Source organism: Aquarana catesbeiana, linkage group LG05 (assembly GCF_042186555.1).
Source record: "Aquarana catesbeiana isolate 2022-GZ linkage group LG05, ASM4218655v1, whole genome shotgun sequence".
NCBI lineage: Eukaryota > Metazoa > Chordata > Amphibia > Anura > Ranidae > Aquarana > Aquarana catesbeiana.
In genome coordinates, this window is record NC_133328.1 from 457,723,361 (window position 1) to 457,743,884 (window position 20,524).

The 20,524-nt window shown below is 44.4% G+C and overlaps 1 protein-coding gene across 7 annotated transcripts in view; it reads left to right on the forward strand.

The window, feature by feature from the left end:
- Nucleotides 1–20,524, forward strand: part of PPP4R1 (protein phosphatase 4 regulatory subunit 1) — a 152,865-nt gene that overhangs the window by 118,496 nt on the left and 13,845 nt on the right. For all 7 annotated transcript variants that reach the window (XM_073631341.1, XM_073631342.1, XM_073631343.1 and 4 more), the window contains exons 17-18: nucleotides 3,563–3,683; nucleotides 4,368–4,502. In XM_073631341.1, coding sequence (XP_073487442.1) covers nucleotides 3,563–3,683; nucleotides 4,368–4,502 — 256 coding nt within the window. The remainder of the gene's footprint in view (nucleotides 1–3,562; nucleotides 3,684–4,367; nucleotides 4,503–20,524) is intronic.

Here is a 20,524-nt window from a genome sequence, read left to right on the forward strand (position 1 = left end):
CACAGCCTTTGTCATGACACTCAAAATTGAGCTCAGGTGCATCCTGCTTCCACTGATCATCCTTGAGATGTTTCTACAACTTGATTTGGAGACCAGCTGTGGTAAACTAAGTTAACTGGACATGATTTGGAAAGGAGCACACCTGCCTATATAAGGTCCTACAGTTAACAGTACATGTCAGAGCACAAACCAAGCTATGAATTTCTACGAATTGTCTGTTGACCTCCCAGACAGGATTATATCAAGGCACAGATCTGGAGAGGGTCACAGAAACCTTTCTGCAACATTGAAGCTCCCAATGAGCACAGTGGCCTCCATCCATAAATGGAAGAAGCTTGGAACCACTAGGACTTTTCCTGGAGCAAGGCGCCCAGCCAAACTCAGCGACCAGTGGAGAAGGGGCTTAGTCAGGGAGGTGACCAAGAAACTTGATGGTCACTCTGACAGAGCTTCAGTGTTTCTCTGTGGAGAGAGGAGAGCCTTCCAGAAGAACAACCAGCAGCACTCCACCAATCGGGCCTGTATGGTAGACAGAAGCCAGACAGAAGCCTCTACTTGGTAAAAGGCACATGACAGCCTGCCTAAAGTTTGCCAAAAGGCACCTGAAGGACTCTCAGACCATGAGAAACAAAATTCTCTGGTCTGATGAAACAAAGATTGAACAGTTTGTCCTGAATGTACAGCATCATGTTTGGAGGAAACCAGGCACCGCTTATCACCTGGCCATCCCTACAGTGAAGTATGGTGGTGGCAGCATCATGATGTGAGGATGTTTTTCAGCGGAAGGAACTGGTAGACTAGTCGGGATCGAGGGAAAGATGAATGCAGCAATGTACAGATGAAGCAGATGAAAACCTGCTCTGGACCTCAGACTGATGAAGGTTCATCTTCCAACAGGAGAGCTATCCTAAGCACACAGCCAAGATAAGAGTGGCTAAGGGACAACTCTGTGAATGTCCTTGAGTGGCCCAGCCAGAGCCCAGATTTTAACCCGATTGAACATCTCTGGAGAGATCTGAAAATGGCTGTGCACCGACACTCCCCATACAACCTGATGGAGCTTGAGGGATCCTGCAAAGAAGAATGGGAGAAATTGCCCAAAAATAAGTGTGCCAAGATTGTAGAATCAAGACTTGATGCTGTAATTAGTGCCAAAGGTGCTTCAACAAAGTATTGAGCAAAGGCTCTGAATATTTTATGTAAATGTAATTTTTTCCGTTATTTATTATTTTTAATAAATTTGCAAAGATTTCAAACAAACTTCTTTCACGTTGTCATTATGGGATATTTTAGAATTTTGAGGTTAAATATTGAATTTAATCCATTTTGGAATAAAGCTGTAACATAACAAAATGTGGAAGAAGTGAAGCACTATGAATACTTTCCAGATGCACTGTACTCCGGCTTCTAGCAGACAATCCCTGGCCACTTCCTAACAGGCCAGATTTGTTCCCGGAGGAACTCCATTCCATTCTGCTTCTCATTCTCTGTTGAAACCCTGGTCCTAAAGGATACAGGGGTTTCTGGGTCTGTGAATCTTATCTTGCTTAAAGCAAGGCAATCCTGTTCCAGAAAGGCCTATTATTCCTGGAAATCCTTTTGTTCTGGTGTGAACACACACTTCTATCCCAGAAAGAATACTCAGTGCCTTGCATTCTGGCCTTCCACGAACAGTTTTGACCAGAACTTGGCCTAAAGCACTCTCAAATTTCCAGGTCATGACCTCTTTTAATCCCTCCCTGCCTTGTCAGCTCTGTGTTAGGCCGTGATAATGTGATATATAACCCTGTTTGTTTCCTAAGCCTGAGTGCCTCGGTCTCTGTGTTTTATAAAAAAAAAATGCTGTGCATACCTGATTTCAGTGCAGTGCTCACGTGACCGGCCAACTCTCTCCTCCCGAGTGACGTCAGCAAGGGATTTTCAGCCCCTCCCGCTCTGGCTGTCAGACAAGGAGAGGAGCGAGCTATGAGCGGTGCACTGAAATCGGGTATATACAGTGTATTTTTTTTTTTTTAAATAAAACAGGCACACAGGCTTAGGAAACAAACAGGATTATACAAAGTCATGACAGTGTGCTTAACAACCACTTTAAGCCAAACTTGTAGTGCTCTGTGTTTCCTGGAGATCTCAAATAGAATTAGAGAAAATCCCCCAAAGCAGTGGTCATCAACCCTGTCCTCAGGGCCCACTAACGGGCCAGGTTTGCAAGAAAACTGAATACATCACAGGTGATATCCTTTGCTGCTCAGTGATTGCAGTATTCTAGTCTGCATCTCCCCAAAGCAATACATAAAACCTGTCCTGTTAGTGGGCCCTGAGGACAGGGTTGATGACCACTGCCCTAAAGGATCTTTCCTGGAAGGGGGTCTTTTTGGTTGATCAAACACTATCTGTAATGGCACTGACTCACCTTAGTCATTGGTGGCATCCTCAGAGATTCAAATAGCCAACTTTAAACCCAAAGAAATGGGGGGCCAAAGGGGACCACCATATACAGTAGTCTCATATAGGGACAGACTGCGGTATTACCTTAATAACAGGAAACTTTTTATTGAAAAATAAGATTGCAAAAATATACCACAAATATACAAATATGACCACCACCTTCCACCCATTAAAACGAAAACAACATTATCCTCCTAATATCATCGGTGTTCAGTAGCTGTATAACATACTCCCATTTAACTAGTGACTGACCCAATGCATTTAGACCACCATGTGTTAACTTACAAAGAGAAGCCATTTTAATGTGTGGAAGGTGGTGGTCATATTTATATTTTTGAGATTTATTTTTGCAATCTGTTATCTTTCAATAAAGTTTCCTGTTTTTAAGGCAATACCACAGTCTGTCCCTATATGAGACTACTTTATATGGTAGTCCCCTTTGGCCCGCCTTTTTATTTTGAATTAAGTTGGCCTTATTGGTTGTCATCACATCTGTCACAAGTGTTTCTGAACTGGCAGCTGTTTCCTGTAAAAAGCCTTTTTCTCAGACATCACTACCACACGGTTGTCTTACCCAAGGCCATCCTTTCTCCCAAAGGTTGTTTCAGTATTTCGCCTCACTATGGACATTGTCCTACCATACTTATGCCTTTTTCCTAAGCATACAAGGGAAATCTCTAGATTGCCTGGATGAAGTCAAAGCTGTTGGAGTATACCTCAAAGCTACAATAAGATGGATGGATTCCCTCTTTGTCCTGTCCTCTGAACCTTGCAAGGGATGCCCTCCTTTGAAGCCCCCCCTTTGCACAATGTACAAGATTCTGATAGCAAATTCTTACATACTCAAAAAAAAAAATTCTCCTGCGCTTTTACGCGCTTATTCCGTTGTTCAAAATTTTTTAAATTTTACCAGGTGGATGTCCAGTCTTCTGCGAATGCATGTCTTCTAGAAGGACAAACACATTTTGAGGTTTTCGCATAAATGCTTTTGGCCTATGTTCCACTTCTATAACTAAATAGTATGACTATCTTTCTCCTGAACTCAACTTAGTGACCAGTTGACTTTGTTTACCTTGCTTTATTTTGTTGACTTAACAAGTTTATTTCTGCTCTTTAGGCAGTTGATTCTTCTACTTGAACTTTATAGTGCCAGGGATCTTTATGACTACTTGCTGCCAATTGCTTTGAATCTCTGTGGGGACAAAGTATCGTCAGTACGTTGGATCTCTTATAAACTGGTAAGTTTGCCCAAGTGACAAAGTGGGGCATAGGGGTGCCGAGTCAGGAATAAAACGTACTGTTACGTTTCAGAGCATTATACTTTTGCTGTGTGTATGCGTATAGTTTGTTTTTTTTTGTTTTTTTTTTTTATATATTTGAGAGGCTCCTACTGTGTGGTCTATCTGTAGAGGTCGGATACACTCCTATATTTTATTGCATACACTCTAAAATTGCAGAGGAAAAACTAAGCGTGCACACTGGTTAATATGTTACATTTTACATGAACTATATGCCATCTTGCATAGTCCTAGTGATTTGCAGGACCTGTACAGCAGCTGGGAGACCTTATGGAAAGGCCACAAGCTTTGTAGATTTGCAAGTGTGCATGCATAAACTAATTTGAACTTTTCAGAATGATTGTATTTAAAAAAAAAAACTTGCATTATGCTTTAAGTTTATTTTTCCTTTCAGGATGTTATTCACCAAATCACCTGTTTTAGTTACCCACACTGCCTGTATAAATTAAGATGTCTTGGAATGCATTTCACGTATTTTATGGTAGACCAAATGCCTGAAAGAAAGCATTCTGTTTTATTTATTTATTTATTTATTTTTACTTTGTACACATTAGATTGTTGGAAAGTAATGCTACAGTTGCTAATGATGTGGCATTGTTAAATATTGTGTGTTTTGCTTTTCAGGTCAGTGAAATGGTGAAGAAGTTGTACTTGGCTCCTAATCCAGCATTGGCTTTGGATGTTATGAATAAACTTGTAGAGCAGTTTTGCCAGAGCCCAAAATGGTCAGGAAGGCAGACATTTGTGTTCATTTGCCAGGTTGGTTTTTGATGTGTCTGAAACAGAGATGCTAAAACTTGATTTTTAATTTGAAATGCTCTCAGTTGCTTGAAAATCTCTATATTTTGAAAAAAATTGTATTTCTGTCCATGCAGTCCTTAGATTTACACAGCCCCATCACGTGGAACAGTCAAGCAGATGATACATTCTGTCAGTTATAAACTGTAAAAGGAAAGCCGTGGTATTGTCTCCACCCCTAGTCTGCTGATTGGACTTTAAAGGATGTGCAGGTTGATGAGGTCATCCCTTTGCTCACTCTTTTCCCTCCCTCTGTCCATATGTTCCTTGTTGGTAAATTTGCATGCAAATCAAATTGAGGAACCGTGTTGCATTAAAACAAGATTATCTGTCAGCTTTACAATATCGACTCAAGCCAAAAATGTGTCCTGTACAGGGTCACAGGATCTTTAACCAGGAGCTATATGAAACTGCCTTCAGGTAATTGGACTGTGATAAAACCTGAGACGTTTACCTCTTTCCTGTGGACATGTATTGTGCTAAATGATAATTTTATTAAGATTTCTGGCTGCACCATAGCCACTGCAGCTCCTTCTGCAGCTTTCACCTGAGTTCTGGGTTAAAACACTACAGACAACAGACTACTGCAAAACACTAAACAGACTACAGGTGACCTGATTCCCCATAGAAATTTTTCATCTCTCCATCCAGTCTGCTTTTCAATCTCACCACTCTGTATCATGCACTCCCTACTTTTCCTTCTCAAAGTTGCATTCTCTATCATTAAAGTATTCAGACCCCCTTGTCACTCTTTGTTATATTGCAGCCATTTGCTAAAATCATTTAAATTCTTTTTTTCCCCTCATTAATGTACACACAGCATCCCATATTGACAGAAAAACACAGAATTGTTGACATTTTTGCAGGTTTATTAAAAAAGAAAAACTGAAATATCACATGGTCCTAAGTATTCAGACCCTTTGCTCAGTATTTGGTAGAAGCACTCTTTTAATTTAATACAGCTATGAGTCTTTTTGGGAAAGATGCAACAAGTTTTTCACACCTGGATTTGGGGATCCTCTGCCATTCCTCCTTGCAGATCCTCTCCAGTTCTGTCAGGTTGGATGGTAAATGTTGGTGGACAGCCATTTTTAGGTCTCTCCAGAGATGCTCAATTGGGTTTAAGTCAGGGCTCTGGCTGGGCCATTCAAGAACAGTCACGGAGTTGTTAAGTCACGCCTTCGTTATTTTAGCTGTGTGCTTAGGGTCATTGCCTTGTTGGAAGGTAAACCTTCGGCCCAGTCTGAGATCCTGAGCACTCTGGAGAAGGTTTTCGTCTAGGATATCCCTGTACTTGGCCACATTCATCTTTCCCTCGATTGCAACCAGTCCTCCTGTCCCTGCAGCTGAAAAACACCCCCACAGCATGATGCTGCCACCACCATGCTTCACTGTTGGGACTGTATTGGACAGGTGATGAGCTGTGCATGGTTTTCTCCACACATACCACTTAGAATTAAGGCCAACAAGTTCTATCTTGGTCTCATCAGACCAGAGAATCTTATTTCTCACCATCTTGGAGTCCTTCAGGTGTTTTTTTGGCAAACTCCATGCGGGCTTTCATGTGTCTTGCACTGAGGAGAGACTTCCGTCGGGCCACTCTGCTATAAAGCCCCGACTGGTGGAGGGCTACAGTGATGGTTGACTTTCTACAACTTTCTCCCATCTCCCGACTACATCTCTGGAGCTCAGCCACAGTGATCTTTGGGTTCTTCTTTACCTCTCTCACCAAGGCTCTTCTCCCCCTTTGGCTCAGTTTGGCCAGACAGCCAGCTCTAGGAAAGTTCTGGTCCTCCCAAATGTCTTCCATTTAAGGATTATGGAGACCACTGTGCTCTTAGGAACCTTAAGTGCAGCAGAAATTTTTTGTAACCTTGGCCAAATCTGTGCCTTGCCACAATTCTTTCTCTGAGCTCTTCAGGCAGTTCCTTTTGACCTCATGATTCTCATTTGCTCTGACATGCACTGTGAGCTGTAAGGTCGTATATAGACAGGTGTGTGGCTTTCCTAATCAAGTCAATTCAGTAAAATCAAACACAGCTGGACTCAAATGAAGGTGTAGAACCATCTCAAGGATGATCAGAAGAAATGGACAGCACCTGAGTTAAATATGAGTGTCACAGCAAAGGGTCTGAATACTTAGGACCATGTGATATTTTAGTTTTTCTTTTTTAATAAATCTGCAAAAATGTCAACAATTCTGTGTTTTTCTGTCAATATGGGGTGCTGTGTGTACATTAATGAGGGGAAAAAAATGAACTTAAATGATTTTAGCATATGGCTGCAATATAACAGAGTGAAAAATGTAAGAGGGTCTGAATACTTTCCGTCCCCACTGTATATCTATAATATATATATCACCCTCATTCCTGTCTTCACCTTATTACTGCACTCATCAGCTCCTGCTAATTCTGAACCCGCCTACCAAGAAAACCAACAGGAAACTGGAAGTGTCCCCCCACATAAGTCACCCTCCCATATCACCTATCGCCCTTCTGCTTCTCCTAACTTCTGGAGATATTTCCCCAAATCCTGGTCTGCCATCATTTACCCTTGGCCAACATACTCTGCACCCCCTATCCTTTGATAGTAGCAGCAAGCCACACAATCTAATGTCTATTCCTTTGCTGCCTAGAACCAGCTTCCCCTTCTCCTATGCCCTTTGGAATGCCCGCTCTGTTTGTACCAAACTTCCCACTGTCCATGACATATTTATCACAAATTCCTTCCACCTACTTGCAATTATGGTGACCTGGCTTCAAGAATCTGACTTTCCTTCTCCTGCTGCCCTCTTCCATGGTGGCCTCCTGGGTACTCAATCTCCCAGGCCTAGTGGACAGAAAGGAGGTGGTGTTGGAATCCTCCTATCCCCTCAAAGCACTTTTCAGGTTCTTTATCCACCTCCCTCTCTGTCCTGCTCCTCACTTGAAACTCACTGTATTCGTCTATTTTCTCCAGTTTCCTTCAGAATTGCTGTGATCTATCGGCCTCCTCGACCAGTATCAAGATTCCTTGATGACTTCTCTGCCTGGCTACCCTACTTTCTTTCTTCTGAAATTCCAACAATCATTCTTGGTTGCTTCAACATCCCTGTTAATCTTGCCACTCCCGCTACTTCTAAATTTCTGAGCCTGACCTCCTTTTGACCTAAAACAATGGACACGCTTCTACTCGCGCTTCTAATCACGCTGATGGCAACTGCCTTGACCTCATATTCTCCTATCTATGCAGTCTGTGCAACCTCTCCAACATTCCTTTTCCTCTCTGATCACCACCTTATTGGTTTTACCCTCTCCTTTCCTCCTCCTTGCTTTCCAACTACTAAACAATTACCCGTAGAAACCTTCGCCATCTTAATCCTTCTCTTCTTTTTTCTGCGACAGATTGTCTCTACAACAAAATCTCATCCTTGTTCTGCCCCAACCTGGCCACTTCTATCTACAACAGTTCGCTGTCATCCACCCTGAATACCTTGGCCCCCCTCACTGCACACAGAATCAGGCCCCGACTGTTACAACCCTGGCAGACAGACAATACCGGAAGCCTCAAAAAACAAAGCCGCGCTCTTGAGCGTCTGTGGTGTAAGACTAAGTCACAGCAAGATTTCAGCCAATATAAATCTGCCCTCCAAAAATACCATGCCTGCCTCCACACTGCCAAAAAGACCTACTTTATCACTCTCATTAACACCCTCTCACGCAGTCCCCATCAACTCTTTTCTACCTTTTAACGCTTTACTTCATCCTCCATTACCTCCACCCACTAACTTACTGCTCAGGAAATTGCTAATCACTTCAAAAGTAAGATTGATACAATTGGTCTTGAGATTTCCACTCTACAGATATCTCCATCACTTTACTCTTTGTCCTCCTGCACAATCAATACTCTCGTTTAACCCAGCTACTATAGTGGAAGTCGCTAAACTTTTTCCTAACACCCACCTGCCCCCTGGAACCCTGTTCCTTCTCAAATACTTCAGTCACTCTCTGATTCTATCCTATACTCTTTTTAACTCATATCTTCAACCTCTCCCTCTCTACTGGCATCCTCCCCAACCCTCTAAAACATGCACTAGTCACTCCCATACCAAAAAAGCCCTTGCTGGACCCTACCAATCTTAACAACCTAAGACCCATCTCCTTACTCCCTTTTGCCTCCGAACTCCTTGAACATTTAGTCTACAACAGACTAGAGCGATCACCTCATTGAGAATAACCTTCTTGATCCCCTTCCGTCTGGATTTCGTCCACAGTACTCCACAGAAACGGCTCTCCTAAAACCCACAAACGACTTACTAAGTGCTAAAACCAATGGTCATTATTCCGTGCTCTTACTCTTGGACCTCTCTGCTTCCTTTGATGAAGGTGATCGCCCCCTCCTCCTCAAACTAAATTTGCTCAGTGTCCTTGGCTGCACTCTCCATTGGTTTGAATCTTGCCTATCTCACTGCACCTTCAGTGTCATTTACAACTCCACCCCCTCCTCTCCATCTCTTACCATTGGGGTCCCCCAAGTTTCTGTCTTTGGACCTCTACTATTCTCAATCTACATGTCCTCCCTGGGTCAGCTGATGGCCTCCCATGGCTTCTGCTACCATTTATGTGACGATGACACCCAAATCTGTCTCTCTACCCCTCAGCTTACCCCATCAGTCTCCTCACACATCACTGATTTACTAACAGAAAAATCAGCCTGGATGTCACACCACTACTTGAAACTGAATCGATCTAAAACCTAGCTCATATTATTTCCTCCCCCATGTGCCCCTTCCCCTGACTTCTCTGTCAAGATCAGTGGCGCAACTATCAGTCTGTCCCCACGTGCGAAGGTGCTAGGTGTAACCATAGACTCCGAACTCTCCTTTCAGGCCCACACCCAATCCCTGTCCTTATGCCACCTTAGCCTCCGCAATATCTCCAGAATTCACCCCTTTTTAACCAATGACACCAGCAAGCTTCTAATTCACTCCATGGTTATCTCTCACCTCGACTACTGCAACTCTCTCATTGGATTACCTTTACATACACTAGCCCCCCATCAGTCCATAATGAATGCTAATGCAAAACTCATCCACCTTACCAACCGTTCAGTGTCCCCCACCCCTCTCTGCCATACCCATCACTCGCCCAATTTATAAATTTCAAAGTACTAACAATAATTTACAAAACCATCCACAACTCTGCCCCCAGCTACATCCCTAACCTAGTCTCAAAATACCAACCCGCTCTCTTCATTCCTCCCAAGACCACCTGCTTTTTTGCTCCCTTGTCACCTCTTCCCATGCTGGCCTAAAGGATTTCTCCAGAGCTTCTCCCATATTTTGGAAATCCCTACCCCAACCTGTCCGACTGTCCCCTAATCTATCCATCTTTAGACAATCCCTGAAAACCCTTCTCTTTAATGAAGCCTATCCTGCTTCTAACTAATACAGTTTTTTACTTTCCCCATCAGCTCATCCCCCACAGCTATTACCTTGTGTATCAATTGACCCCCCCTCTTAGATTGTAAGCTCTAATGAGCAAGGCCCTCTGATTCCTCTTGTACCAAATTGTAATGTAACTGTAATGTCTACCTTAATTTTAAGAGCTGCGCAAACTGTTGGCGCTATATAAATCCTGTATAATAATAATCATACCCTGGACCCCACTGGGATGATGATGCCCCTCTCCCTCTGAGGACACTTTTTGTGGCACAGACTTTGCACATGGCTCGGTTGGTGGTGTTTGGTTATCCCACAGAGCCCTCTATATGAACAGTTGTCCCTGCCTTCCTCTGGGCACTGAACCCCACGGTCTTCCTCCTAATTGTCTATGGTGGAACTTTTTGCCACAATGTCTGATTTCATCGGCAGATTTCAGCTCTTTTAGAGGCCGTAGATAACAGGGGCCTCTAATGAGCCCCTTCAGTCTCCTCTCCTGAGTTGCCATTACTGCAGACGTGCTGGTTGAAGTGAATGTAGATGGGGAGGTGTGCTTTTGATTCCAGAATGATTTCTTTCCCTGGTAAAGCACTGGATCATTAAGTTTTTTTTTTTTTTTTTTCGTTTTTTTTTACTTTCATATAAGCCTTCAGATAAGGTTTTTCTTTATCGTACATCACGGGACACAGGCTGTTATTCCTTACTTAGTTATACGCCATCTCTAGGTGAATGGATGCTGGTAAACCAAAGTCTTAGACAGGAAGTCTGCCCCGTATAACCCTTCCCATACAGGAACTACTTCAGTTTTTTACCAGTGTCTGCAAGGTGGATGGGCACGTTTGTTTGAGCCCTCTCGAGCCCTAGGTCTTGAGTCCCAGAACAGTTCTTAAATGAATCAAGGGATTGACCAATCGGATCCATTTGAGAAAGGCTTAACTAAATGGTACCCAAGCCTCACAAAGAAGACGCAAGGATCCTGCGAGGTTTTGCCTGTAACGCAACCTTTGGGCGCTGGACCCTGTGTAGTGGAATCCTGGACACTATTGAGCTAAGGCATTCCTGCAAAGTGCTGTACAGATCCAAGGGAGTGGATCCTAAAACATTGAAAGGATACCCAGTCCTTGAAGGTCCCCAAGTGACGGAACCTGCTGTGATGGGTGAAGATTGGGCTCTTGGTTTCTAAGGTTGCCCTGTGCCTGGACGGGTAAGTGAACCCTCTTATTTACTTATTGTGGGGTGCCCCATGTGTTATAGCAATCTGTCAAACTAGCAAGAGGCTGGACATCTGTGTGGTGGTGACAGCAGGGGGAGATTGGGCTGGCTGCCGGTGTTTGGGTAGGAGTACCTTTTCTTGTTGTCTTGGCTGCCTCTTTTTTGGATGGGTCCGCGTATGGGGGTTCGCCATTTGGCATGATAGTTTGCCATAGCGCAGGAGTTCGCAGCTGTGCTGGTCAGCCATGGTGCTTGCGGCTTCATCACACAGAATGTTGTACACACAGAGCCGGTCATGCGTTGTAGCTCCAAGTATGGTACATGTAGGACCTCGTGCACATACACAGCTGCGCCCATCTGCCGTGACCACGCGCATTTGCACACAGCCATCTTGTTTAAGCAGAAGGTGGTTGACATGCGGCGCTTCTAAGTGACAGCTGTGGGACACAGAGCAGGCTCTCAACCATTCACTTTCAGCGATCCATTCCTCCTTACCCAGGTCATGTGAGTCCTCCAGGTGTTGATTGGCCAGCTAAGGTGCTTAGCAGGGTTGTTGCATAGGGGCTAGGTGAGCCCTATTAAAGGTTCTCTCTCTCTGGGGTGGTGTAAATGCTAAACTAAGGTACTACCTTTTCTCTAAGCGTCTTTCCAGGACGGCCATGAGACCTAGGGCTCCTCCCTACCCGGACAGGAAATATGTTAACCCCCACCAGATAAAAGGGCAATCCTCCAGGCCCCATGCGGAAGCAGGCCCTAACACCAGCACCTCACACTTAAGCCTGAAGTGTATTTTACTAGCTTGCACATCCTGTGAGTGGTCTTCCCCTTGTTACCACTGGGGACTAGGTGACGGGGACACATTTTTCTTTCCTCCTGCGCGGAGTGTTATGGAGTGTATGTGGCGTATAATTCATTGGGGTAATTTGTTCTCTTGCAAAAAGCATTGGACAGGGCACAACGGCAGAGGTAAAGGTGGCATCTTGTTTAACCCTCCTCAACAACCCGCCAAGCCACAGTGACTCTTGTCTCCCAGTGGGAGGAAGATTTAGGGCTTTTCTCCCACAGTGGGCAGCAGTCACCTCAAGTCCATTTATCCTGGACCTAGTGACCAATGGGTACAGGCTGGAATATTCTTGCCAGACACCAGAGCGATTATTGGTCACCTTCCCTCCCCAAGACCGGGTAAAAGCGAGGGCCCTGGGTCTCCAAATTGGAGACTTGATAGATCAAAAGTTCCTGAACCCGGTTCTCCGGTTGGATCAGGGCAAGGGATTTTATTTGCTTATATTTGTCATCAGAAAACCGTCAGTAAAATAGCGGCTTATCCTGAACCTCCGTTCTCTAAACCGTTTGATCATGTACAAGCACTTTTGTATAGAGACAGTGTTCTCAATCAAAAACCTGCTTTACCCAAACTGCTTCATGGCCAGTTTGGATTTGAGGGATGTCTATCTGTACATCCCCATTCATCCAGTCTTCCAAAGATTCTTGAGACTAGTGGTCAAGATGGGAACAGAGATTCGGCACTTTCAATTTCAAGCCCTCCCCTTCGGTCTGTCCTCAGGGAGGAGCTGGCTCCACTAAGTTTAAAGGCGATAACTATTATCCCTTACCTGGATGACCTCCTAGTGGTGGCAGAGTCATACTAAAAGTTATTAGTGAATCTTCAGACTGTACAGGAAATCCTTCAATCTCTAGGCTGGTTAAAAAAAGAGAAGTCTTCCTTAATTCTGGCCCAGAAAGTGACATATCTGGGATGCGAATTTTGCTCAGCAGACCAAAAAGTTTTTCTCCCACAGGACAAGGTCTCAAGAATGATGCAAACAATGTTGGTCTCGCTGAGGGAAGTTTTAAGAGCAGTGGGTCTGATGACCTATTGCTTTCCCACAGTGCCATGGGCAAGATTTCATCAACTCCCATTACAGCTGTTTCTACTAAGGTACTGGGACGGAGAGACGCAAGTTCCCTGGACTTGTTACCCTCCAGGGTAAAAAGAAGCTTGTGGTGGTGGAGGACGCACCTTCACCTAATGAGAGGTCTACCACGGTCCATTCCTATATCCCAGAGGATCACAACGGATGCGAGTTCCTGGGGATGGGGAGCCCATCTCAGCAACACAATGGCGCAGGGAGAATGGTCCTCAAGGGAAGCAAGAGCTTCATCGAATCAGAGAGAGCTTCTAGCGGTTCAGAGAGCCTTGCAGGCATATCAGATGGAAATCAGGGGTCACAACCTCCAGATTCTTTCCGACAATATCGCTCGAGTCGGATACTTTAATCTATCGCTCAGGAGATTTTATCATGGGCAGAAGGGAATCTAGCCTCAATTACAGCAGTGCACCTGAAGGGGACACAAAACTGGCAGATTATCTTAGCCGCTACCGGGTATGTTGAGACAATTGGTCCCTTCATCCCAAAATCTTTGTGGGTCTCGCCAACAGATGGGGATGTACCAAAGCGGACCTTTTCGCAGATCAGAACAGTTGCAGAACAGAGAAGTTATTTTCTCTGAACCCAGCAGATCAATCATTGGAGATCGATGCTCTGGTGAATCCGTGACCATTCGCCCTATGTTACGCCTTCCCACCGATCAGGCTAATTCCGGAAGTCCTCTGGAAGTTTCTTCTAGAAGAAACAGATCTTATCCTAATAGCCCCTTTTTGGCCCAAGAGGCCATGGTTTTCCCTGTTACAGACTCTGATCTCAGAGCCTCCACTGAGTCTTCTGAAGAGAAAAAACTTATCGCAGGGTCCAGTGTTCCACCCACAGGTGGTTTCCTTAAACTTGACGGCCTGGTATCTGAAGAAAAGATACTACGCGCCCAGGGGTTCTCTGACAAAGTAGTCAAGACCCTGGTAAATTGCAGAAAACCAGTCACTATAGCCATATGTTCCAAGGTCTGGAAGAAATTTAACCCATGGTTATCTGAAACCAGCCACCGAGAGAGGGAGACAGCTCCACACCCGATATTTCTGTTTTAATTTTGTCATAAGTGGAACTACATTTCCTGTTATGTACTGCCCTGGGTCTCTTGTTATATTAATATCCAGATATCTCATTTGACTTACTCTTATTTGGGTTACCTGTTGTGAAAGGGGTTCTATAAGGGGGTCTATCGGCAAAAGTACAGATTTTTCCCAGTTAATTACCAACCCAGAGAAATATCCAAAATACTTGACTATTCCCATGGCTGCCCTCAAAGAGGACTGTGTGTCCCCTAAGAACAGCAGAACATTATCTGCATACATAGCAACCTTCTTCTCCCCCATCTTTTTTTGAATCCCTGTACCTTTTGGGAGGTTCTTAATGCGATAGCCAATGGCTCCATTGCGAGGGCGAAGAGCAGGGACGACAACGGGCACCCCTGTCTCGTTCCCCTCTCCAACTGGATCCATTCAGAGCACTCCCCATTTATTCTCACCTTGGCCCTAGGTCTCTCATACAGTACTCTTATCCACTGGACGAAGTTAGGGCCAAATTGAAATTCTGCCAGTACCTTCCACAAATCGTGCCATTCGAGACTGTCAAAGGCTTTAGCCGCATCTAATGATAGAACAGCTCTATTCCCTCCATTTTCTATTGGCAACTGCATGTTTAGGTATACTCGCCTTATATTCACATTTGTAGCCCTATCCGGTATAAAACCCGTTTGATCTGGATGTACCACCTTAGAAATTATTCTATTTAGCCTTGCTGCCAACGCTTTTGCCAAAATTTTTACATCTGAACACAGAAGTGATATAGGCCTGTACGAAGCTGCCTCTAGCGGGTTTTCCCCCTCTTTTGGCAGTACAATTATTGTAGCTGCCGTCATAGATATGGGCAGTTTCCCTTCCTCGGCGGCTCTGTTAACCACTTGACGACCGCCTCACGCCGATTTACGTCAGCAAGGTGGCACGGACAGGCAAAATCACGTACATATACGTGATTTGCCTTCCGCGGGTGGGAGGTCCGATCGGACCCCCCCCCCCCCCCCCCGGTGCCTGAGGCGGTCGTCTTTTCTCCCACGGCGATCGGAGATGAGGGGGAGGCCATCCGTTCGTGGCCCCCCCCCTCGCGATCGCCGCCGGCCAATGAGAACATTCCTTTGCTGCTGTATGCTAAACAGCAGCAAAGGAAATGATGTCATCTCTCCTCGGCTCTGTAATTTCCGTTCCGGCCCGAGGAGAGAAGACTTCACTGTGAGTGCACAACGCACACACACAGTAGAACATGCCAGGCACACAAAACACCCCGATCGCCCCCCGATCCCCCCCCCCCCGTCACAAACTGACACCAGCAGTTTTTTTTTCTGATTACTGCATTGGTGTCAGTTTGTGACAGTTACAGTGTTGGGACAGTTAGTATTACCCCCCTGTAGGTCTAGGATACCCCCCTAACCCCCCCTAATAAAGTTTTAACCCCTTGATCACCCCCTGTCACCAGTGTCACTAAGCGATCATTTTTCTGATCGCTGTATTAGTGTCGCTGGTGACGCTAGTTAGTGAGGTAAATATTTAGGTTCGCCGTCAGCGTTTTATAGCGACAGGGACCCCCATATACTATCTAATAAATGTTTTAACCCCTTGATTGCCCCCTAGTTAACCCTTTCACCACTGATCACCGTATAACTGTTACGGGTGACGCTGGTTAGTTTGTTTATTTTTTATAGTGTCAGGGCACCCACCGTTTATTACCGAATAAAGGTTTAGCCCCCTGATCGCCCGGCGCTGATATGCGTCGCCCCAGGCAGCGTCAGATTAGCGCCAGTACCGCTAACACCCACGCACGCAGCATACGCCTCCCTTAGTGGTATAGTATCTGATCGGATCAATATCTGATCCGATCAGATCTATACTAGCGTCCCCAGCAGTTTAGGGTTCCCAAAAACACAGTGTTAGCGGAATCAGCCCAGATACCTGCTAGCACCTGCGTTTTGCCCCTCCGCCCGGCCCAGCCCAAGTGCAGTATCGATCGATCACTGTCACTTACAAAACACTAAACGCATAACTGCAGCGTTCGCAGAGTCAGGCCTGATCCCTGCGATCGCTAACAGTTTTTTTGGTAGCATTTTGGTGAACTGGCAAGCAGCAGCCCCAGGCAGCGTCAGGTTAGCGCCAGTAGCGCTAACACCCACGCACGCACCGTACAGCTCCCTTAGTGGTATAGTATCTGATCGGATCAATATCTGATCCGATCAGATCTATACTAGCGTCCCCAGCAGTTTAGGGTTCCCAAAAACGCAGTGTTAGCGGGATCAGCCCAGATACCTGCTAGCACCTGCGTTTTGCCCCTCCGCCCGGCCCAGCCCAGCCCACCCAAGTGCAGTATCGATCGATCACTGTCACTTACAAAACACTTAACGCATAACTGCAGTGTTCGCAGAGTCAAGTCTGATCCCTGCGATCGCTAACAGTTTTTTTTGGTAGCTTTTTATTGAACTGGCAAGCGCCAGCGGCCTAGTACACCCCGGTCGTAGTCAAACCAGCACTGCAGTAACACTTGGTGACGTGGCGAGTCCTATAAGTGCAGTTCAAGCTGGTGAGGTGGCAAGCACAAGTAGTGTCCCGCTGCCACCAAGAAGACAAACACAGGCCCGTCGTGCCCATAGTGCCCTTCCTGCTGCATTCGCCAATCCTAATTGGGAACCCACCGCTTCTGCAGCGCCCGTACTTCCCCCATTCACATCCCCAACCAAATGCAGTCGGCTGCATGAGAGGCATTTTCTTTATGTCCTCCCGAGTACCCCTACCCAACGAACCCCCAAAAAAGATGTCGTGTCTGCAGCAAGTGCGGATATAGGCGTGACACCCGCTATTATTGTCCCTCCTGTCCTGACAATCCTGGTCTTTGCATTGGTGAATGTTTTGAACGCTACCATACACTAGTTGAGTATTAGCGTAGGGTACAGCATTGCACAGACTAGGCACACTTTCACAGGGTCTCCCAAGATGCCATCGCATTTTGAGAGACCCGAACCTGGAACCGGTTACCGTTATAAAAGTTACAGTTACAAAAAAAAGTGTAAAAAAAAAAATATATATAAAATAAAAAAAAATTGTTGTTGTTTTATTGTTCTCTCTCTCTCTATTCTCTCTCTCTTGTTCTGCTCTTTTTTACTGTATTCTATTCTGCAATGTTTTATTGTTATTATGTTTTATCATGTTTGCTTTTCAGGTATGCAATTTTTTATACTTTACCGTTTACTGTGCTTTATTGTTAACCATTTTTTTGTCTTCAGGTACACCATTCACGACTTTGAATGGTTATACCAGAATGATGCCTGCAGGTTTAGGTATCATCTTGGTATCCTTCTTTTCAGCCAGCGGTCGGCTTTCATGTAAAAGCAATCCCAGTGGCTAATTAGCCTCTAGACTGCTTTTACAAGCCGTGGGAGGGAATGCCCCCCCCCCCCCCCACCGTCTTCCGTGTTTTTCTCTGGCTCTCCTGTCTCAACAGGGAACCTGAGAATGCAGCCGGTGATTCAGCCAGCTGACCATAGAGCTGATCAGAGACCAGAGTGGCTCCAAACATCTCTATGGCCTAAGAAACCGGAAGCTACGATCATTTTATGACTTAGATTTCGCCGGATGTAAATAGCGCCATTGGGAAATTGGGGAAGCATTTTATCACACCGATCTTGGTGTCATCAGATGCTTTGAGGGCAGAGGAGAGATCTAGGGTCTAATAGACCCCAATTTTTTCAAAAAAGAGTACCTGTCACTACCTATTGCTATCATAGGGGATATTTGCATTCCCCGAGATAACAATAAAAATGATTAAAAAAAAAAAAAATGAAAGGAACAGTTTAAAAATAAGATAAAAAAGCAAAAAAAAAATAAAGAAAAAAAAAAAAAAAAAAAAGCACCCCTGTCGCCCCCTGCTCTCGCGCTAAGGCGAACGCAAACGGCGGTCTGTCGTCAAACGTAAACAGCAATTGCACCATGCATGTGAGGTATCGCCGCGAAGGTCAGATCGAGGGCAGTAATTTTTGCAGTAGACCTCCTCTGTAAATCTAAAGTGGTAACCTGTAAAGGCTTTTAAAGGCTTTTAAAAATGCTTTTATTTTGTTGCCACTGCACGTTTGTGCGCAATTTTAAAGCATGTCATGTTTGGTATCCATGTACTCAGCCTAAGATCATCTTTTTTATTTCATCAAACATTTGGGCAATATAGTGTGTTTTAGTGCATTAAAATTTAAAAAAGTGTGTTTTTTCCCCAAAAAATGCGTTTGAAAAATTGCTGCGCAAATACTGTGTGAAAAAAAAAAATGAAACACCCACCATTTTAATCTGTAGGGCATTTGCTTTAAAAAAATATATAATGTTTGGGGGTTCAAAGTAATTTTTTTGCAAAAAAAAAATAACTTTTTCATGTAAACAATGAGTGTCAGAAAGGGCTTTGTCTTCAAGTGGTTAGAAGAGTTGGTGATGTGTGACATAAGCTTCTAAATGTTGTGCATAAAATGCCAGGACAGTTCAAAACCCCCCCAAATGACCCCATTTTGGAAAGTAGACACCCCAAGCTATTTGCTGAGAGGCATGTCGAGTCCATGGAATATTTTATATTGCGACACAAGTTGCGGGAAAGAGACAAATTTTAATTTTTTTTTTTTTTTTTTGCACAAAGTTTTCACTAAATGATATATTGCTCAAACATGCCATGGGAATATGTGAAATTACACCCCAAAATACATTCTGCTGCTTCTCCTGAGTACGGGGATACCACATGTGTGAGACTTTTTGGGAGCCTAGCCGCGTACGGGACCCCGAAAACCAAGCACCACCTTCAGGCTTTCTAAGGGCGTGAATTTTTGATTTCACTCTTCACTGCCTATCACAGTTTCGGAGGCCATGGAAAGCCCAGGTGGCACAAAACCCCCCTAAATGACCCCATTTTGGAAAGTAGACACCCAAAGCTATTTGCTGAGAGGTATAGTGAGTATTTTGCAGACCTCACTTTTTGTCACAAAGTTTTGAAAATTGAAAAAAGAAAAAAAAAAAAGTTTTTTCTTGTCTTTCTTCATTTTCAAAAACAAATGAGAGCTGCAAAATACTCACCATGCCTCTCAGCAAATAGCTTGGGGTGTCTACTTTCCAAAATGGGGTCATTTGGGGGGGTTTTGTGCCACCTGGGCATTCCATGGCCTCCGAAACTGTGATAGGCAGTGAAGAGTGAAATCAAAAATTTTCACCCTTGGAAATCCTGAAGGCGGTGATTGGTTTTCAGGGTCCCGTACGCGGCTAGGCTCCCAAAAAGTCCCACACATGTGGTATCCCCATACTCAGGAGAAGCAGCTAAATGTATTTTGGGGTGCAATTCCACATATGCCCATGCCCTGTGTGAGCAATATATCATTTAGTGACAACTTTGTGCAAAAAAAAAAAAAACAAAAAAGTGTCACTTTCCCGCAACTTGTGTCAAAATATAAAATATTCCATGGACTCAATATGCCTCTCAGCAAATAGCTTGGGGTGTCTACTTTCCAAAATTGGGTCATTTGGGGGGGTTTTGTGCCACCTGGGCATTCCATGGCCTCTGAAACTGTGATAGGCAGTGAAGAGTGAAATCAAAAATTTACACCCTTAGAAATCCTGAAGGCGGTGCTTGGTTTTCGGGGCCCCGTACGCGGCTAAGCTCCCAAAAAGTCCCACACATGTGGTATCCCCATACTCAGGAGAAGCAGCTGAATGTATTTTGGGGTGCAATTCCACATAGGCCCATGGCCTGTGTGAGCAATATATCATTTAGTGACAACTTTTTGTAAATATTTTTTTTTTTTTTGTCATTATTCAATCACTTGGGACAAAAAAAATAAATATTCAATGGGTTCAACATGCCTCTCAGCAATTTCCTTGGGGTGTCTACTTTCCAAAATGGGGTCATTTGGGGGGGGGGGTTGTACTGCCCTGCCATTTTAGCACCTCAAGAAATGACATAGGCAGTCATAAACTAAAAGCTGTGTAAATTACAGAAAATGTACCCTAGTTTGTAGACGCTATAACTTTTGCGTAAACCAATAAATATATGCTTATTGACATTTTTTTTACCAAAGACATGTGGCCGAATACATTTTGGCCTAAATGTATGACTAAAATTTAGTTTATTGGATTTTTTTTATAACAAAAAGTAGAAAATATCTTTTTTTTTCAAAATTTTCGGTCTTTTTCCGTTTATAGCGCAAAAAATAAAAACTGCAGAGGTGATCAAATACCTTCAAAAGAAAGCTCTATTTGTGGGAAGAAAAGGACGCAAATTTCGTTTGGGTACAGCATTGCATGACCGCGCAATTAGCAGTTAAAGCGACGCAGTGCCAAATTGGAAAAAGACCTCTGGTCCTTAGGCAGCATAATGGTCCGGGGCTCAAGTGGTTA